Here is a 20403-nt window from a genome sequence, read left to right as displayed (position 1 = left end):
CAGGAGAAAAAACACTGCAATGATTATAAGGACATCCAGAAGACAGAAAAGATTACTTTTTTCCTAAGGCTATGGTGGCTCAATACAATCACGAAACAATTCTGGTTTTGTAGTTGACAAATCTTGATTTGAGCCTATATATTAACATCGCTAATAGTATTACAATTAAAAAAACAAATTTAAATTTAATATTTGAAAATCTAGATGCATTTTTCTTCAATAACTTTTAATTCTCCCATCTCATTGATGTATGCTTTGGTCAGTGTTATGCTCTGAACTTGATGATTTTTTCATGTTGGTAATTAACATCCCCATTTACCATACTATACCAATTTTTCTGTGTAGAAGATTCCTTAAGAAACATGCACATTAAGGGTACATTGTAAGCTGTTTCCACAGCTAGCAATCTTTCAGAGCACAAAAACTAAACATACCAACAGAACCTGAAGAGTAAATTTCAGATGAACACTGTGGATGGATACAAGGCACTGAGGCAACTTAGTAGAGAGAGCACTGTAAATCCACAGGGGTACAATATAAGAGAAGCCCTAAACTGAACAAGTGCTACTAATTTGTAACATACAGAGAGTGAAGAAGTTTTAACTTTTAAAAGTGACCTCTGAGACATACACATACTAAAATACAAAGGAATAGAATTTCTTTTGAACATAAGGGGTGAGAAGTTGAATGATTTGATACTGACAGAATTTAAACCGTTTCATGAGATGTTTTGAATGTAAACATACGTTCACCTTTCAAACAGCTGGAGACACTCAAAACACTATTGCTGCTCTCACCTTGTTTGCTTCCACTCCTCTGTTGAAAACTGGCAAGGAGCATTCATGTGCTCCTCACCTACTTCAGTGCACAGATAGCCTGTCCAGCATATGCTGCTAAAGAAATGGTTTAAGTTAACCTGACTGATCTTACACAGCAAGAGTGGTTTACAGAGTGCTTCCACTTTCCTTTCAATATGTTTGTTTAGCTGTATGGCAGTAACTTCTGTCTGATCACTAATAACAAGCAGCTGAAATGCAAGACTATTTGTTGTAAAAACTTTCTAATGATAACAAGTATTAACAGATCATGGAACAAAATAAATAATAATGCAAAAGATCATAAAATTCTGCTACTCTGAATAACAATTTAAAAATGTGACAATAGCTAATTATACTATTTTGACTTTTCTTTACACCCTTGCCTCATTTTTTCTATAACGGAAAAAGGGGAGTTGGAACTCGATTTTTAAGATCCCTTTCAACTCAAAAAATTCTGTGATTCTGTGATTCATTAGTCTCCACTCCATAACCTTTTCATTGATCTAACATCTGTGTTCATTTGTCATATAAGAAAGCAATTTTAATTACCCTGTAAAAATAAAGGACAATTTTAGTATCAACAGGCAGATTTTGCTATTTGAACATCACATAAATCATCACAAATACCAGAATCTGATCTAGAATTAAGTATTGCCACAGAGTGAAGAGAGAAAAGAAAGAAGAGACTCTTGTGATCAAAACAGAGGCATTTCCCCAAGTAACAGTCCTTGTTCCCTGCTGCATGATCACAGGCAATAACCTATTCCTTCTTACTCCAACTTAAAAACATTTTATCTAAGGAAAGGAAAAATTTTAATATAAAAACGAACTGATAACTTTGAAAGAAATTCAGTGGCAAGACCAAACACACTAAAAAGCATTGCAGAGAAATTACAAGTGGAATGCAACGATTTGTGTAGTATCTTAGTTCTGTCTTTTCCTCTGGTATTCATTACCATTCTGAATCTTTCCTGATCATTCAGTTTTGGTGTTACCTAATAAGGAAGAAAATTAACACAACTTGCAGATTTTTCACCTTCACATGTGTCTGTCTCGGTGCTGAACACATAACCCTTTGGACAAGTGCAGCTGTAGCTTCCAGGGGTGTTTCTACAGAGCCCGTTATCACACAGCAGCCTGTTCACTGAACATTCATCAATGTCTGCAAAAAAGATGAGTTAAGACACATCAATGAGTGCAAATGCCATGAGAAGCCTTCACCTCCACAAGTAGCCCCTGTTGCTTTCTACAGCAACAATCAGGTTGTCGAATATGCAGTCTTTTGCAACCATGTCTGAGAAAGGAAAAACATTAATTCGCAGTATCAAAGGTCTAATTTATTTTTACATTCTTATTACAAAAATTTTGTTCTGCTTTTACAATTTTTCATTAGCAGGCTTTAAAAATACTTCATGCTTAGTCTTAAAACAATAATTATGTCTTCCTTGGGATCTTTGCCAGTTGTGTGACTGTATCACCAAGAAAATTTCACCATCTCTTTGCTTTTAAATTTTAATTTATTTTTTTTTAACACACTGTCAACGATGTGTTAAGAGTACTATTCTAATCCTGTCTAATGGGCAAAAAATGATTTTGTTATTCATTAATACATTAATACAGGTGCAAATTGGAAAACAGAAGTTCTACTTAAATATGAGGAAAAAACTTCTTTACAGTGAGGGTGACAGAGCCCTGGGACAGGCTGCCCAGGGAGGCTGTGGAGTCTCCCTCTCTGGAGATGTTCAAAACCTGGCTGGGTACAGTCCTGTGTAAAGTGCTCTGGGTGATCCTGCTTCAGTGGAGAGTTGGATTAGGTGATCTCTAGAGGTCCCTTCCAACTCCAGCAATTCTGTGATTCTGTGATTAAGTGAACATATATATTAAAATCTAAATGGTACAGTTAATGTCTGGCAGATACCTCAAGAGCAGACTTATATTGTATTTTTAAAAAAGCCCTATGATTAAGAACAGGATATCAATCACACTGAATAGGAAAAAAAACAAACCAAACATCACTCCCTTAACTGCTCTTATATTAACTGCACATTATGCTAATAAAAAGCAATCAACCTTCCTCACTGTCTTGCTGTCTATTTTTTAAAAGAAAAAAAGGTACTATAATTTTAAGGTACTTTAATGTCCATCACATGTCACAAATACTTAAACTTACAGACCCATATTGACAGGATAAGCCATGATAAGCCTGACACGTCATCCTGCTTCAGGATGTCTCCTATTTTTAGACTACTTAATTTTCCAGCTTAACATTGTAATTGAAATTGTAAATGAACTAGATTTTTTAGAGAGTTTAAAAATGAAGAAAAAAAAGCAAGACTGCAATATAATTACAGTCTGGAGGCTTCGGCCTTTCCAACTAAATTAAATTCTGCAATGCTTATAAATTCCTTTAGGATTCAGACAATAAAGTCTAAATTTCCCCAGACAACGAATCCAAGATTTAAGTTTGGCAGCTGTAAGGAAGCTCTTCTAAACTAACCTGTCCTTAATCTAACCTCATATGATTTTAACTAAATAAAGGAGGGTGGGGTTGGAATTTAATATTTTCAAGAGCAACAGACTGTCATTTTGAGCTTGTCAAACAATCCTTCAACCCAAACTAGAAGTGCTATGAACATATTATTTCCTTAGAATCTCACAGAATAACTTCAGATTTGGACTGTAATCTATTGTGATATGCACTGTCAAAACACAGAATGATATAGCTCATTCTCTAGAAACACTTAGAACGGACAAAAATACCGGCTGCATTCTGTATAATGACAATTTTTATTTCTTGGCCATTCATAATCTGCATTCTTAATTAAAACAGTTCAATCCTTCAATTGAGTATTCATAATTAAATTATTTTGTGCCAAAATTCTCCTATGTAAGAATAAATGCATGCTTGAAGTCATTATGCAATTTTTATTTAATATGCTATATTTTTATTTAAATAAAAACCAGGTATATACCTATACTAGCATTTACATAATCCCAAGTGTAACTATATATATAAAATCTCTTGCTATAAAATCCATTTGGAAAAGGACTATTATGCAAAATATTTTTACGAATCATCCATAGATTTCTGCAGCAGTCTCTTTCCTGCCAAGAGGTCATATTTAGGGCCTTCAGAAAGTAACTAACTGTAAAATTCTTTAAGTCAAGCAGATTAAAAGAAACACTTTTATTACTTTGTGTTTGCTCTGCATCAATAGGTAGGAATGTTTGGTATTAAAATTATACCACAGTTATATATTCCAGGTTTTCCCTACCAAAAATGGTGGGGTTTTGTTGACCACAAATACCAGTGACAGGAGAGCAGTAATTCCCCAAAATAAACACAACACATGGCAAGGCAATACTTAAGACATTCTAATGGTTTCAGATAGGCTTCCATTACCTTTTAATGCCAACACACTTGAAATTTGTTTCAAATTACAGGACTATAACAGGACTACAAGTGATCTTACAGTGCAGTGTGCCTGTGGTATAATGCATTTTTTTGGGATTTAAGAATTCTTAAAAGAAAAAAAAACAACACAACGGAATTTCATGTATGACCATGAATAACAAAATTAAGTGGAGAGAGTGAAATATACAACAAATGTATCTTCTGCTGGGTATTGCTAGACATTTGCAGAAAATCTATCTAGATACTGCATCAGTCTGGTATAAATCTAAACCAAACAACGAATGCCAATTCATTTTCTGAAGTTAAATCACCCCTGTATATTGGTGACCTGAAACTGAACAACAAAATAACTGTTACACTTCACACCAATGCTCAGACATGAGTTATGAAATGCCAAGAGTGGGCCACTGCTTCCTACACGAGCTGAAGCTTCCAGAAATCAGAGGACTGAGTGTGAAGCCATCCATTCTGCTGCATTTGTGTAACTCAGGGACATCATGAATTACTGCACAACACAGAGTTTGTGTATGCAGGCCACTAGTAATCATTCAATATGGTAATGACATCCATTGGTTAAATTTTATTGTGATAAATCATGACCTTCAGCTTCTGACAAATTATCATCCAACCTTGAAAGGGACACGTTTTAGGTGGTCTTGACAAATGCTGTACATTAAATATAATGCAAACTGATCCTTGCTTGCAATGATATCTCTTGCTTATGCTTCCCAAACAGCAATACCCCCATGTCAAACAATAAAGAACAACACCGGTTAGAGTATTAGCAATGCAGTGACTGAAAAAAGCTGTTTCATTAAGAGATTTTTTTTTTGTATTTTCATTGTAGATTTAAGAAGCAGACATCCTGCAACCTAAATACTGTCAATTCAAATGAGCACCAGCACAGTGATGAATTATTCAAGAATATTAAAAAAAAAACCTCAAGCAACTTACCCACACAATTTCTTCCAGAAGCATCAGGCTCATAGCCACTGTTACAGTTACAACGATAGCTGCCACGTAAGTTTTCACAAATTCCATTGGAGCAAATATCAGGATCCAGTGCACACTCATTAATATCTGTATTAACATAACACAGAAGACAACCAGTTACTGAAAGATATGAAAACCTGATCTGCTGATATACATGGACAACATTTGACTCACTGGATGTTGAGGCTGTTACTTGGTACAGCCAGAAAACTGAAAGAAGTGATTACTCCCGTAGTGAGGCCAAGCCTGCAATACTGTGTCCAGTTTTGGGCCACTTCATAAGGTTCACAAAGGCCCTGTCCTCAAGCCTGTCGAGGTCCCTCTGGATGGTTTATCTTCCATAGAGTGAATCAGCTGTATCACTCTGCTTAGTGTCACCCGCAAACTTGCAGATGCACTCAGTCCCACTCCTATGTGATTGCTGAACACATTAAATAGTATTGGTCTCAGTATGGATCCTTCAGGGACAATACTTTCTATTGCTTTCATCTTGGACATTGAGTCATTGACCATAACTCTTTGCACAAAACTATCCAGCCAGTTCCATACTGGTCCATCCACCAAACCTATCTATCTCCAGTGAAGAGAGAAGAATGTGGTGAGGTGAGTATTGAAGGCCTTACAGAAATCAAGACAGATGATAGCTGCAGCTTGTCCACTGGTGCAGTCACTCCATTGTAGAAGGCTACTAGATTTGTAAGGCATGATTTGCCATGATTGGTGAAGTCATGTTGGCTGTCTCTAATCAGCAAGATCTTCCATGCTTCCAGGATGATCGACTCCATGATCTTACCATGCACAGAAGTGAGACTGACTGGTCAGTAGCTCCCAGGGTCCTCCTTTTTACCCTTCTTAAAAATGGGTATGAAATTCCATTTTCTGTACTCACTGGGGACTTCATCTTACTGCCATTTTTCAAATATGATGAAGAACAGCTTAGCAACTACATCCAACATTTTCCTCAGGACCCTGGGATACATCTCATTGGGTCCCATGGACATGTTCAGGCTTCTTGGGCGGTTTTGAATCTGATCTCTGCTGTGACAAGAAGGATTTGTTTGCCCAGTGCCTGCCCTGGTATTCAAAGACTTGAGAGATAAGGGAATAGTGATTGCCAGTGAAAACTCAGGCAAAAAGGATCACTAAGTACTTCAGCCTTCTCCATGTCAGCTGTCACTAGTTCTCCTATCTTATTTATCATGTTTTTGTAAGCGTACATTTTCTTGTAATCTTCCTTTTCTGACCAAGAAACCTGTAGAAGCCTGATGTATTCTTCACATTTCTTGCAAAATTCAGCTCCAAGTGCATTCCCATGCCTAGATATTTGGGTAGTGTCTATGTATTCTTCCCAGGATACATGTTCCTGGTTCCACTGCCTCTGCACTTCCTACTCACACTTGATTTTGACCAGGAGGTTCTTACTCAGCCATGCTGGTTCCCTGCCTTCCTTGCCTAATTTCTTACATGTGTGAATCAAGAAGTCTTGCAAACTGAGGAAAATATCCTTAAAGAGCTGCCAGCTCCTTTCTGCTCCTTTATCCCTGAGGTCAGCTTCCAAGGGGGTCCCAGCCACTAATTCCTTAAACAACTGAAAGTTCGCTCTCCTAAAATTCAAGGTCCTGGCTTTTCTCTTCACTTGGCCCAAATTCCTTAAGATGATGAGCTCCCCCAGGGTGTGGTCACTGCAGCCCAGGCTACCACCAGTCTTGACCTCACTAATTATCTCATCTGTGCCGGTAAGCAACAGGTCCAGCAATGCTTCTCCTCTGGTAGATTTGTATATCACCTGGATTTAAAAATTATCCTCAGTGGGCTCCAGGAGTCTCCTAGATTACATAAAGCTTGCTGTGCTGTTTTACAGAAGATGTTAGGGTGATTCAAATTCCCTAGCAGGATCAGTGCCTGTTGTATGAAAAGAGGTTGAGGGAACTGGACTTGTTTAGCCAGCAAAAGGGAAGACGAGAGGGTCATCCAGTCACATTCCATGATCTTAATAGATGGTTACACAGAAGACAAAGACAGACACTCTTTTGAGGTCCACAATGACAGAGCAAGAAAGTTGCCAGGTACAATAGAGGATATTTTACCTGAACACCAAGAAAAAAACTCTTCCCCATGAGAGTGGTTAAGCACTACAGTAAGCTGCCCAGGAACTCCATCCTTGGAGATTTTCCAAACTCCACTGGGCAAGGCCTTGAGAAACCTGAACCTTGAGAAACCTCGAAATAACCCGTCCTCTGAGCAGAAATTTAGGTTGGATGACTTTCAGGTACCTTTCTAACCTAAATCAATAGGAACTATGTGTTTCAAGAATACCTTCATGCAAAAGATTTAGCTTGTGCAGTTATAAATTATTAGGTGACACCAATACTCTTCCTAGTAGAGTAGTAATACATAGGTCAATACCAGAACATGCTCAGTCTTATAAATATTACTGAACTTGTTGAAAATGCAATTTTTTTCTCAAGTTGACAGCATAGGATGATGAATGAGATATATTTCCTGAACTTACAGTCCCATATAGAATTACTGCTGTAGATAGAAAATTCCAAAATATGCCTATGAACTGGAAGAACAGGAACAGGCTAGTATTTTTTTTTTCCTCTGAGGAAAAGAGGACTTTTCAATACTAAATTATTTTTTCCCATTTAGGATCTGGAATTAGCAAAGAAAGTCTCACAGTATAAGCAGTAGCAAGAGTAGCAGCAAGAAAATTATCTGTGCGGTCACTGCACAAGATGTACAGAAAATACTAGGGTTTTCTTTAGAAACCTAAACAAAAAGAGAATTTAGCTGAGCCATGAATACCCAAGAGACTATAGTCTTCATCACATAATTGGTAAACGTCACAATTTAGTAAGAAACTGTATTTTCTGCCTATCCAAAAGAACAGATAACCGCCCTACAAGACCACATGCAAATTCTCATGTTAGGATGCAGTTTGTACAACAATATTGTGGTACACTGCCACTACTTCTCCATTAGAATAAGAGATTCTCCAAATGGACCTTGTAAAATTCACTGAAAATGAAAAGAATTTATAAACTCTTTGAATTTAAAATTACTTGTAAGTTTGGCAACATGTTAAACAATGAGCTCATAGAGAAGAAAAAATGTGCATATATACTTACAATACTGAACAGAAACAGAATTTATTATAGTACTGTTTTTAAAACTTATGTAGGCTGCTACTAAGTATAATGTTCAGAGGGTCTCATTCATTTCCTGTTGAACTGAATAGGAGCTTTAATGATGACAAGGATAAAAATTATATAAATTAAATGACTGGAAATATTAAATATACAGTATCTGCTTTAATTTAGCAGCACCTTTATTAACTTGTCAGGGAACTATCTAGCAATAAATCATAATACTGTGTTCAACCATTCCTTTTTCAACTCACTCCTCTTATTTGGCAGCTTGCAGCATGTCTTGCCTCTACTTCAGGCCTGGCTCAGCTATTATTTTTAAAATCACTCTCTCTGTGGTGCTAGGAAAAGGAGCTGGAGCTTTACAATTCCCAGTAGTAAATGCAAGTGCATGCTTTTAGGATTTTTTTCAGGAGAATCTCTTTTTAGTAAGCTCCCTTCCAAGTCTAATTCACCAGAGAAATGATCCCTCCATTGAAATGGTCCGTGTAGTGAACACTAGACCTGGAGTAAAAACCTGCTCTACTTCTATCCCAGCTGGCTGAAAATCAACTGCAAACACAAGTGGCTCCCATCAGTCCCAAAATGAGGGAGAACTCTCTTATGCCTACTCTAAAAAAAAAGGAATTATAGGTCAAATCTTTAAATTTTTATTTTTTTTTTCTTCTCAGGGTTAGGCAAAATCCAATGTTGCAGAGGATGAAATCTGGCCTTTTCTTTAGACAACAACTAACAATTTTACCTTGATAATGAAAATACTAAAATCAGCATCATAATTTTGAGGCAAAAAAACTCCATCGTAGTATGTTAAAAGGAAAATATTATTCTGAGTATATGCTCTTTAAAGCCTTGAATCATATACATTAAACAAAATGTGCAACATACCTCGTCCATCCACAGTAATACCTATTCCGCTGCTACACAGGCCATGGAATTCAGCTACTCAATTGAAGCAAGAGATGTGGGGGAAAAAAGAAAATGTTATTTCTAGTTTTTCACCTTCTTTAATCCTAAATCAAATTTTCAAAAGATTTTTTTTCTACAAAGTAACTTCTAAAATGCCAATGTTCAAATGAAATAACTATTTATAGATAATATAGCTAAATACATCAAGTAGCATTGCATCCTGAACTTCCATATATTTAAAAAAACCAAAATTTGATAACAAGAATTATACACTCAAGTGACTTCATTATAGTCTTGGCAGAACTGTCTCCTTAAGTTACTGATTTCAACCACAATGCCAGTTTTACTTCATTTCTTCTAACCATTTTTTTCCTATCTTAGAAAATGACACTGAGTGGAAATACTGTGCAAGATACACCACCTCAGTTCTATATTCAAGGGATTTTTTTTTTAATCAATTGCCAGGTTTATTTGGAGAACCGATTCTTATAAATGAAATACAGATTTCTAAAATTACTATGGTCTGCTTTTAAACTGGATTGATTTTACTATGAAATCTAAAGATTCATCGGAGAACTCTACTTATTCTCTTTAAAGTCTTATTTCTTATAGCCAACACTTAATTCAGGGACTCAACTTCAGCCATAGCATACTCATGTTCTTTGTCTTGAATTTTTTCACAGTCTGGCCAGAGCTAGAACTAGCTTCACCATAAACATTACAATGCATAAAACCACAAATACTCAACATAAAATACCAGACAATTTCTTGTTGAAGGATAAACAATTTCCAGAATCAGTGTAAAATTCCATTAAGTACTATATTCACCTCTCCTTATGGAATGAAATAGATGAAGAAGATTTTAAGTCTGCATCTTCCAGGTAGGATTCAAAGAAACACAAAATTTTACCTGAATTTTTAGGAGGGCAGGGGTGGCATGGCTCTCCAAAACCATACTCAGGATTGGCACAGCAACATTCAGACTTTGTCACAGCACCAGGGAAAGGACGGACACAAGCTCCTTTTTTGATACCTCCATAGCACGTGCTACGCATATGAGTATCTAGGAAAGGGTAAGCAAAGAAACAACTTATTTCCATAGGCTGAGACTGAAATGCATGCCCACTGTCTTTGTTCAGCAAAATGGCTGCATTGCCTACATCTGCATTGCTCTGCTACAATAATTCTGATGGTATCTAGGCCAACTCTCGAAACAGCTCCTGGAACTCTCTCCAGACCACTTTGAAACCACGTAAACTAGCCTATAGTAGGCAAATTTAAAAGCAATACATAGGACCCAGCAAAGATGACCCTCACACCAGAGCATCAGTCAACACGTATCTCAGTAAGAAATACAGAATGGTTTGAATCAGAATGTGGTGACTGATTTTTCCCTTTGAGAAGTATTACAACCATAACCTAGTCACACAGATCTCTTATTTAGTTCCAAGATGGTTCCTCAAGCAGAGTAAGACAGCAGCAGCCCAGGGCTGGTGACATGGGAGGCAACCTATTTCCAAAAGGAGAAGCACTGTATTTAGAAATTCTGAACAAAAATGCAATTTCAGCAGATTATTCAGATCAGGATTTACGTGACATGGCTATCTTTATATGAGGTATATAAGAGGTTTATCTGTAAACTGGCACCAGTTTAGGACTAGGGTCAGGATATCAAAAAGGTCCCAATAGCTAGCTAGCAACAGCAATTTAGTGATTCTTACATATGACTAAGTAGTGGGGAAAGCAGCACTACTGTCTCAAGCCTAAGAAATTTCTGGAGGTTTGTGACTGAAAAGCCACTATGGAAATTACAGTGCCCTCCCTGGAGAGAGAGCTGGAAATGATGGCCAAGACAACCAACCACTTACTACACAAAGAAAGTAGATAATATCTGAAAGGTTTTCAACCTTGAAAATCATGCCATAGAAGACAGCAGAAAAATTACACAGGACAGCCACAAAACTGTAGGATTCACCACGTGCATACTGACAATCTTCCACTTGATTTAGTCATATAAATCAATTTGACTGACTTGAACAGTAAAATGTAGTAAGATGCATCTTCTGAGCCAGGCCTTCACCCCTTCATTTTCTGGAATGTAGTCCTGAAAGACCACTAGACTTACCCAAGAACAATGAGAATGTCTCTTAGACTGCTTTCTATGTGTTTTGGATTGCTTTTTGCTGTTGGTTTGGTTTTTTGGTCATTCCAGGATTAGATGCCTTTTGCATATTTGCTTACAGGATAATATGGGAGACTTTCTAAGCATGTGATTGGGCAGTCCACCTAAGTGTGTGGTTGAGAATTGCTGGATACAGTCAGAGAAATTATCCTTTAGCTTTGACTCCTATGCTTCTACAGACACTTGTTACAGCTACAGAAATATTCTTTGTTCCAGGCACCTTTATGGACCAGGCCAGACCTGGCTTTAATTTATGATCCTCATCAATCTCCCAGTAAAACTTCCATCTGTTATGGCCTGGACATGAGGTGCCTAGGTGCACTCAGAACAGTGTCAGAGGGAATCCAGACACTCACCTAGTTAGAAGATGGCCCCCAAACACCAAAGAGAAGTTGCAAGTCTTACAGTGACTGTTTAACATCCTGAGCCAACCTGAATAAGAACTGGCAATTCCTTCTGTGTTCCACCTACTCTCTGGGGGTTGTAAACTGACTTGTATAAAACAGGATTGCCTGTACACAAATGTTTTGTCTTGCTGTTGGTATCCCATAGAAAAGATAGCTCTGGAGCAAAGTTAAATGTGGCCCAGATTTAAGGCTTTATTCCTTGCCAAGAGTCTAGGTGAAGTCAGTACAACTTGCTTGCATTCAACAGCAGGAAAACATTATTATGCTTGACAAAGATCAAGAATGTTCGCACAAGAAATATGTGTTCATGTACTCTACAAAGTAATTAATAACATCACATCCTTTCCCTCCTCCTCTAACAAATCCAGGTTCTAGTCTGCCATGCTCAGTCATGAATAAAGGGGCTTGAATCATTGCCCTATCACAGGAGGGAGGACTTCCCCCTGGTTATGTGTCTGGGACATAATGGAGAAGCAATTTAAAGGAAGGAAATGGCACTGAGGGAAACTTCTGGGGGAGAAAAGATTGAAAAATATGAAATATGTATGCTGTAGGAAGGTCTTCAAAGATGTAAAGTGTGAGAAGCAGCTGGAGGACACTACAAATGTGCTGAGCAGTTGCTCTGCGTAAGAAGAGAGCGAGTGTATTTCCACATAAAACAATGTTTTTATAGAAGAAGCACAGGGAATTTGGGGAGTATTGCCTAACTAGTTACAAGAAAACAGTCTTATCTATGCTGTCAGTGATTGACAAAGCCTGTGCAGGATACAGAACCAAGCTGGCTACCCCTGAACCAAAACAGTGATTTTAGGACAGGAAGAGTGTCCTTCCTGGGTTGTGCTTCCCATGCTGCTAACCAGGATGAGAAAGACAGGCACTGCTTTGTCCATAGCTTAGCTGCTGTAGGCACCTCATTAAGCTCAGGTTCTCCATGTCATGACAGTATTGATGAACCTGAACTTTGATCAGCCTTTGGCTACTAATTTCAGAACAACATGAGAACTTAATGCCTTGGATCAGAGTTTAGCATTGGTGCTGCTGTAACTGTGTATCTTCTTATGGGAAATTCCACTGTTACCAGAGAATAGCATTTCAAGACTCTTAAATTTTGTGGTCTAGCACTTCAACATCTGCAAATACACAATTGTATTTGTGGTGAAGTGGACCAGTGGCTGAACTGTTCTCAGTGGATGTTACTGTACCCATCCAGGTGTCTTAGAGGGTCAAACCACGCAGTGCTCATGAAAGGCACTCTGAGGGATGGTTCTGCAAAATAGCCAGGGTAAAATAAAACTTGGCTATTTTGTCCTGAATAGCTATAGCTTTAGGCAGAGATGTGAACTGCAGACTGAACTATAATTAAAAGCATCTCAGCAGGGAACAAACAACATTGCACGAAGCTACAGCCATAGATCAGTACAAGTCCTGAGGTGATACATAAACACACACTGAGCCAGCTGAGGTATCCAAGCAGGGAGCTGCAGTTCTGAGTACAGCCAAACCTGAAATGCCTGCAAATACTAGTTTGGCTCTGAGTATTTATCTAACTGCTCCTTTTTCAAATATTTGTTCCCTTTTATATTCCAAACTTGTATAACATTTTGTAATTGACTGCCATACTTATTAATGCTAAATAGAAAGCCAAATTATTCTAAGAATAGTTCCACAAGAAACTGTGGCACTATTCAGAAGTTAAATACAGCTCGAAATAACAGTGAGAGAATTAGACTGTAGGCTCTTTGATTTTACATTTTTGCTAATTGCCTAGCACATTTGTGGAAATACTTACTGTTAAAGGGAAGCCAAACTTAAATTGTTATATTTCAGAATAAAAACACTCTTCTAGCCACCAGAATGTCTGAAAACTATAATTCAGCTCATGAAATATAGGGGACAGACTACCCAGACAAAGAGCATTCCTAGTGTTAACACGGAATGTTTATGTTTATGTAAATACATGTGTGCATATATATACATACACACACAAATACACACACAAAATTCTGAGCAGCAGATTGGCTCAGAAATTCTGTTCTAAAGGTGGTGTATGAGGATAACTTTGTTTCACAAGATTTGAAATTTTGTATGTTATTTTATGCCTGGAATAATTACATCACCTTTTAAAAAAATAGGTTTTCCAAATACATCACAATTCTGCCTTCCTATTTTTGCAATATTCAGTGCATTTCCTGATGAAAATCTAATAATTTATGGTAAACCTTAAAACAAGGTGATACGTGGAACTGAACATTTTCAAATCAAAATACAGTGTTCACAGCTGATGGCCAATTTGTCAAGTCTTTAGCTGCTAGAACTGTGGTAGCATTAGGTAAAAGAAAGAACAGAAAATTGAGCACTGGATTAATTCTTTGCAGCTGTATCACTGACAGGGTAAAGACGAGGCCAACTTGGAACACAAAAAAAAGTTACTGAACAGCTTGTACTCAAGTAGCTGTGCCACTAAGCAGTGAAATTCCTGTATTAAAAACCGTATACCAAGCCTCTTCTCATTGTTTGATCTTTTCACTGCTTTTCTCCAAACATTCAATAAATCAGAAGAAAACAATTTGGCTTCTATGGAGGAGAGAACAAACCTTGCTTTTGTTGGTTCAAACTTCAATACAGTTTTTCTTACTAAAACAATCTCATTTACTTAAAAGAACAAATATTTAGGTTCCAACAGAGAGACTGAGAAGGTGTTTTGGCTTTTTATTACCCTATTTTTTTAGCCACTGTCTTTTTATTGTGTGTTTTTTAAAATGAAGCAGCAACAGAAAGGGCCAGCTTACCCAGGCATTTGTGCACTACAGAATGATTAACTATTTCACAATTAAAAATTTTATTTTAAATTAATTGATGATTGCAGCACAAGGAAGTATTATCTCACATTCCTTTGGTGCAAGGTCACATCCAAACATTGTGATTAAGGCTTTCTTTCGTCTGGATGCATGCAGGTAAGACACAGGCAGACAGGACACATATGCATCCACCAGCAAGACCAGTCATAGCACTGATTAATGTGTAGGACTGTTATGGAACTTAACCAATGGCTTCTGCTCTGCTTTTACTGCTTCATGAACCTGCTAAAACATCATGACATAACCAGATGGCCCAATCTAGTACCGACTCCAGTGGCAGTCCAGCAACCAGCATCATCCAGCATACATGGCCACGTATCAAAAGTGAAGCTTTTGTGCCATGCTGCTGCCAGAGGTTTGCCTCATTCCAGGCACATACGCCTGCTAAACTTAATGGTATAATGGCATGTCTATCCAATCCCTGAGTCTTATGTCACCAACATGCATGATGACACATACAGTTGTGAGTTAGGCGAGAAGAAACTTAGGGGATTGCAAACTGACATTCTGATATGCAGAAGAAGGGAAAGATGGTATCTCCTGTGGATTAAATTCATTTAAGGAACTTTGCAATATCACAGTCCCTAGTGCACGTAGTCCTATCATTCTCAGGAAATTTTTTTAAGATGGGTATTTCTCTCCACCTTCTTCATCAGCAATCAGTATGAAACAAGGGACCAAGTACCTCTTTTCCTCTACCCTTTTTAAAATCTTCATCAGGTTGAAAATGATCCATTTTTCTGCAGTAAGCTCCCTGAAGCCATGCTAGAGCTCCTCTAGAGCTCTAGAATGAGGTGAGACTCTCAACTGTCAACCAGTAACACTTGAGGGACGAAGAGGCTGTAGTTCCAATTATATGACAAAAGATTAATCAGCAGCAGATGAGAAAAGGTATGCCTCAAAACCAAAGAAATGCCAGGAAGGGTAAATACCATAAATATCATTTATAGGATTAACAGATTAACAAGAGGTGGTGCCTCTCTGGTTTCACACAGGAGCTTAAGTTTCTTGCCTTCTCACACTAGGTTTATTGGATAGCAAAATGTAAGATTTCCTAATAATTCTTAATAATTATGTTTGAGTTCACAGAAACAAGTCTATCCAGTTTTCACTATTCCTCCCACTACAGCTTTTCCTTTTTTAACACTATTGTACAGGGAGAATAATTTTTTTTTCATATTAGAAAAAGAAATGGAGAGTGAAAAAATATCAGTGCTGCAACCAAGACATGTACCTGTTTTAGTTATTTGGAGTGGATGATGCAAAACTGAATATAAATATGAATATACATTCATGAATATACATAGAGAGAGAAAGACACATGCACATACTTGAAAATAAATACATAGTAGAAAAAAAAAGTTCCATATTTATCCTAGAATAGATCCTCTGTGGTTTGATGTCAGCATTAGCTAGAAAAATGTAATTTGATACATTTCTTTAATTTGACAACCTGGTAATTCCACTTGTTTTTCAATGAAGAACAAGAATCACTTACCCACACACACGCGACCATCAACTCCAACCGCCAAGCCAGGTGGACACTCACACCGAAAGGACCCTTCAGTGTTTATGCAATGACCATTCATGCAAATTCCTGATGTCTGACATTCATCAACATCTATCAAAGGAGCAAACACAATTCAAATAATCTATTCACTGCTTATAAGCAAGATTAGGATTAATGTTTTTTGCACATTATCAAATGACTTTATGATAGCAGGTGAATCATCAGCATATGTATGGACCAGAAAAAGATGTTTTAGATCAAGATTGTCTTGATGCATCACCCCTCAGTTCCACATACCAGTACAGTAACGTCCATTTGGAGCCAGAACAAATCCTGGTTTGCAGATGCATTTAAAACTCCCATCTTCATTTATGCACATCCCATTTAAACACATGTTTGTAGTGGTACACTCATCATGGTCTGCAAAACATTGCAAAGAAAACTGCTTACAGTTCCTCACATTTCAGAAGATCGCACACTGAAAATAAATGATCAGGACTGATGTGACATATTTATTCACTTGAAGATCTAATTCTACTCATAACTCTGATGAAGGTCTGAAGAGTTTTCATTCTATAGACATAGCAACATTTTTTTTCCTGTTGGGATCAGTTAGTTTGCATGTTTCTGCAGACTGTATTGAATAAGTTGGGTGTCTTTCTTTCTTACATGAAAGGGTAAAAAGCTTCAATCACCTGACAGAATTAAGAGATGGATGTTTAGAAAGGTTTTTTGATGCAGTATAGTCAAAATTAAAACCAGTTATTTCTTCAGGAGTGGTAATAAATGGAGCACTTGCTATGAAGCTTCAGGGAAAAATATTGTTCCTGGCACTGACCCACCTGGGACTTTAGAGATGTAGCTTCAAAACCAAAACTTACCTCAAGTTACCTTTGAATCATGCAGTTACATACAATAACCATTTGCATGCAAGTGCTGTAAGTTCCCCTCAGATTGCACCTTATTTCAAAAAAGGTAATCCTTAATGATCCTTAACTTTAGTGTGAGGTACAATTTCTATAATGTCCAAGCTACTGCCTGCCTTAATATTTAGAAGAGTTCTTACCCACACAATTTTTGCCATCTGTAGTCAGTTCAAATCCAGCATTGCAAATACACTGGAAACTTCCATCAGTGTTTACACACCGGCCATTTTTACAAAGAACACCATTCTGGATGCACTCATCTATATCTAAGGCAACAAACAAATAAATTAATAATCACACAATCTGAGAATTACTATAAGCTAAAAAACATGCAGTGGTAATTATTGCTTTGAAAGACATTGGCATGCTATTTAAATATTACTTAGAAAAAAATGTCCAAGCATGGGTAAGAATTCATTCCCATTACATCAGAGATATGAAAAATAATTATTTTACAGACTTTTACAATTAATTCTACAATGCTACATTTGGTGATGCTCAGCGATTACATTATGAACACTTTAAAAAAATTACTCATACAGTCATCTGCATACATACATAAATATACACCTGTTATACTAATAGTCTATTTCCTCTTTCATTTATTTTTTCTTAGAACTCCCAGCTAGGGAATTCCCTGGCCAAGTCACAGATATTACAGAATAATGGATAGATGTTAAAAGACAAAAACAGAACAATTGGAATGGTAGCCCAGAACTAGCCCTACAATTGCTGTAACAACTGTTGGGATTTCCTGAAATCCTATTGCTACTTTTCAAACTCAAATGGGATCTGACATAAGAGGTCAGAACATCTGCCATGTCCACTGATGTGATGCAGATTTTCTTACCAATGCAAGCTTGCTTCGTAGGAGTTCTCTGGAAACCTGTATGACACTTGCAGTAATAAGAACCAGGTGTGTTGACACAGTCTCCATTAGTGCATGGGTTTGATGTGCATTCATCAACATCTGTTGGCAGCAGAGAAGAGCATTAATTACTTCACAACCTATACAATTTTTTTTCAAATCTAGAAGTTCCTAAGTGAAAAAAATGGCAAGTAACAGTCAAATGTTAAATACTAAAACTTGTTCTTGGTGCAAAATCACTACTTTTCCAAGAACACAGAGCTGTTCTTAGTCCAACTACGCAGACATTTTTAAGAAGTGAAATGCTACTGTGTCTTCTATATGCATCTTGATAGACAAAGGAAAAAATATGTGTGAGGATTTTGACACATGGGATCTGACAGTTGCCTGGTGAAAGTGAAAAACATTTTATTCAACAGTTTCATTTAACTGAATAATCATTCATTCTTCTTCAGAATTGAACTATTACAAGTCAAAATTGGCATTTGAAAATCAGAGCAAATAATGGCATACAGATATCCCCCATTATATTACAGGTTTAATGCAGAAACGTGAGTAATGGTCAGTCATCAGCAGGAGGGACTCTTAATAAGACCACAGTCTGGGCACCACATCTCAATTATTTATGGCTCATTGCACCCTCTACCCCAGTCTTTGCATTTGAGTAACACCAGACTTAATCTAGCCCTTCTCTATAATGTACCTTACTCTCCTTTCCAACGTTTTTTTATTTATTTGGGTGCAACAAAACACAATCTAACCACTTTAAATCTTAGGTAGCTGCTTACAAATAAATCCTATTTGACACAGGGCTCAGAAAACTTTAACTCTTTTCAAGAACCCTTCCCAAATTTGATTCCCAGTGGCTACCAATGAATCAGCTGTGTCTTTGGCTCAGTACAGCTATTCCCAGCTCAAAAATAACACAGTGTGTTTCTTCCAGTTATGCTCCTCTAGACCCTCCCCAGGATCCTTGCTCTCTGTGATCTGGGGAGTGCTCTGGCAGGCAGGGCTGCTGGCTCAGGCTTTCTTGCATCTGCCAGAGGATGACCTGAGCAGCTCATCTCCATTACAGCTAAATTCATAGGTTACAAACTGAATAGATTCCTTGATGAAATCTCCCTTTCCTCATCAGTCACCATTGCTAATTTGACTTTCTTCCCTCGAGATGTGCCCTCCATTTGACTTACAGGTCTGAAATTATTCATTTCTTCACTTAAGTAGGCTTTAATACCACAAAGCCAAGGTGGACTTTTGGGGGTTTTCGGTATCTGGCTGTAAACTGCCATAGGATGATGGGGCTGAGTAGAGCCACTGCTGATCAGTTCTTAGCACCTTGCAGTGCACACTAACCAGAAATACCAGGAAAAACCCAGGATAATTTTTCTGAACAATTGTACTCAGCCTCTATCAGGCCTAGTACTGAAACTTTGTTCATTACATCTTGGAAATAATAGGATGGAATGAGAAACCACACTTATAAGAACATTTACTTGTTAAATATATGTGTACTTCTAGAAAGTGTTGTGCCATTAATTACTTGACTGTAAAATAATTGTTAGCTTTGTTCTAAATTAATCATAAACAAGACCATTCATTTAAAAGTATTTACTGTGTTAATACACACCCAATTTAAACCGATAGCAATATACATATGAAAGAGACCTGGGTTTACCTAAATCATTAATTTAATGAGCTGGTTTACAGCACTCTGGGTGCCTAATTACAATCAATCCATTTTGGGTTAACAGTTAAATGGAAAAGGCACAGCAAACACCTCCTCTCATGCACATTTAGCTCATTCACATTTGCATAGCAGCTGATAGCACCACAAAACCACAAGAATGAAGCAAGATAAAGAAAAGAGAAATGCAGAGTGCTAGATAAAATGAAGAAAATAGTAACTGCGTCTTTATCAGTAGACTTCTACATACTTATAGTAGTTTTCTTCTCTCATGCTTCCCTACAGTGTCTTGCTGTTGGCATGCTCTTCCTCCTGAGTGCTAGATTGGGTATTTTTTCCTCAGTGCTCAGCTGATACAGGGGTCAAGGAAGATTGTACATAATTCCTTCTGAACAAAGTCCTCAGCTATCAACAGAATGTCAAGCCCTGTTTCACATTTTCACATTAACATTTTGTCAAATGTCTTAATTCAAATGACTTTATTATATAATAATCTTCCTTTAGTATAAGTGGAAGACAGGGCAACTTACAATAGATATAGCACTCATCTATTTTGTTTAGTTTTCCTACATGACACATATGATTTTCTTTCTCATTGGCTTCAACTTGCTTAATCGGTACAATAATACATATTCATGCTAGAAACAGAACTCACTATAAATTAATTTATAAATTATACTGCAGGAA

At 37.3% G+C, this 20403-nt stretch overlaps 1 protein-coding gene across 1 annotated transcript in view; it reads right to left on the bottom strand.

Moving 5' to 3' along the window:
- Nucleotides 1-20403, bottom strand: part of FBN2 (fibrillin 2) — a 148652-nt gene that overhangs the window by 71188 nt on the left and 57061 nt on the right. Inside the window, exons 11-18 of the mRNA XM_009998148.1 lie at nt 18015-18134; nt 17305-17430; nt 16536-16658; nt 16227-16349; nt 10192-10344; nt 9261-9314; nt 5188-5313; nt 1855-1980 (exon numbers count right to left, since the gene is read on the bottom strand). Of these exons, the coding sequence (XP_009996450.1) occupies nt 1855-1980; nt 5188-5313; nt 9261-9314; nt 10192-10344; nt 16227-16349; nt 16536-16658; nt 17305-17430; nt 18015-18134 (951 nt within the window). The remainder of the gene's footprint in view (nt 1-1854; nt 1981-5187; nt 5314-9260; nt 9315-10191; nt 10345-16226; nt 16350-16535; nt 16659-17304; nt 17431-18014; nt 18135-20403) is intronic.

Source organism: Chaetura pelagica, unplaced genomic scaffold (assembly GCF_000747805.2).
Source record: "Chaetura pelagica isolate M959 unplaced genomic scaffold, ChaPel_1.0 scaffold145, whole genome shotgun sequence".
Lineage (NCBI taxonomy): Eukaryota > Metazoa > Chordata > Aves > Apodiformes > Apodidae > Chaetura > Chaetura pelagica.
The sequence above is the reverse complement of the archived record's forward strand: the minus strand, read 5'-3'. Positions and strand labels throughout refer to the sequence as shown.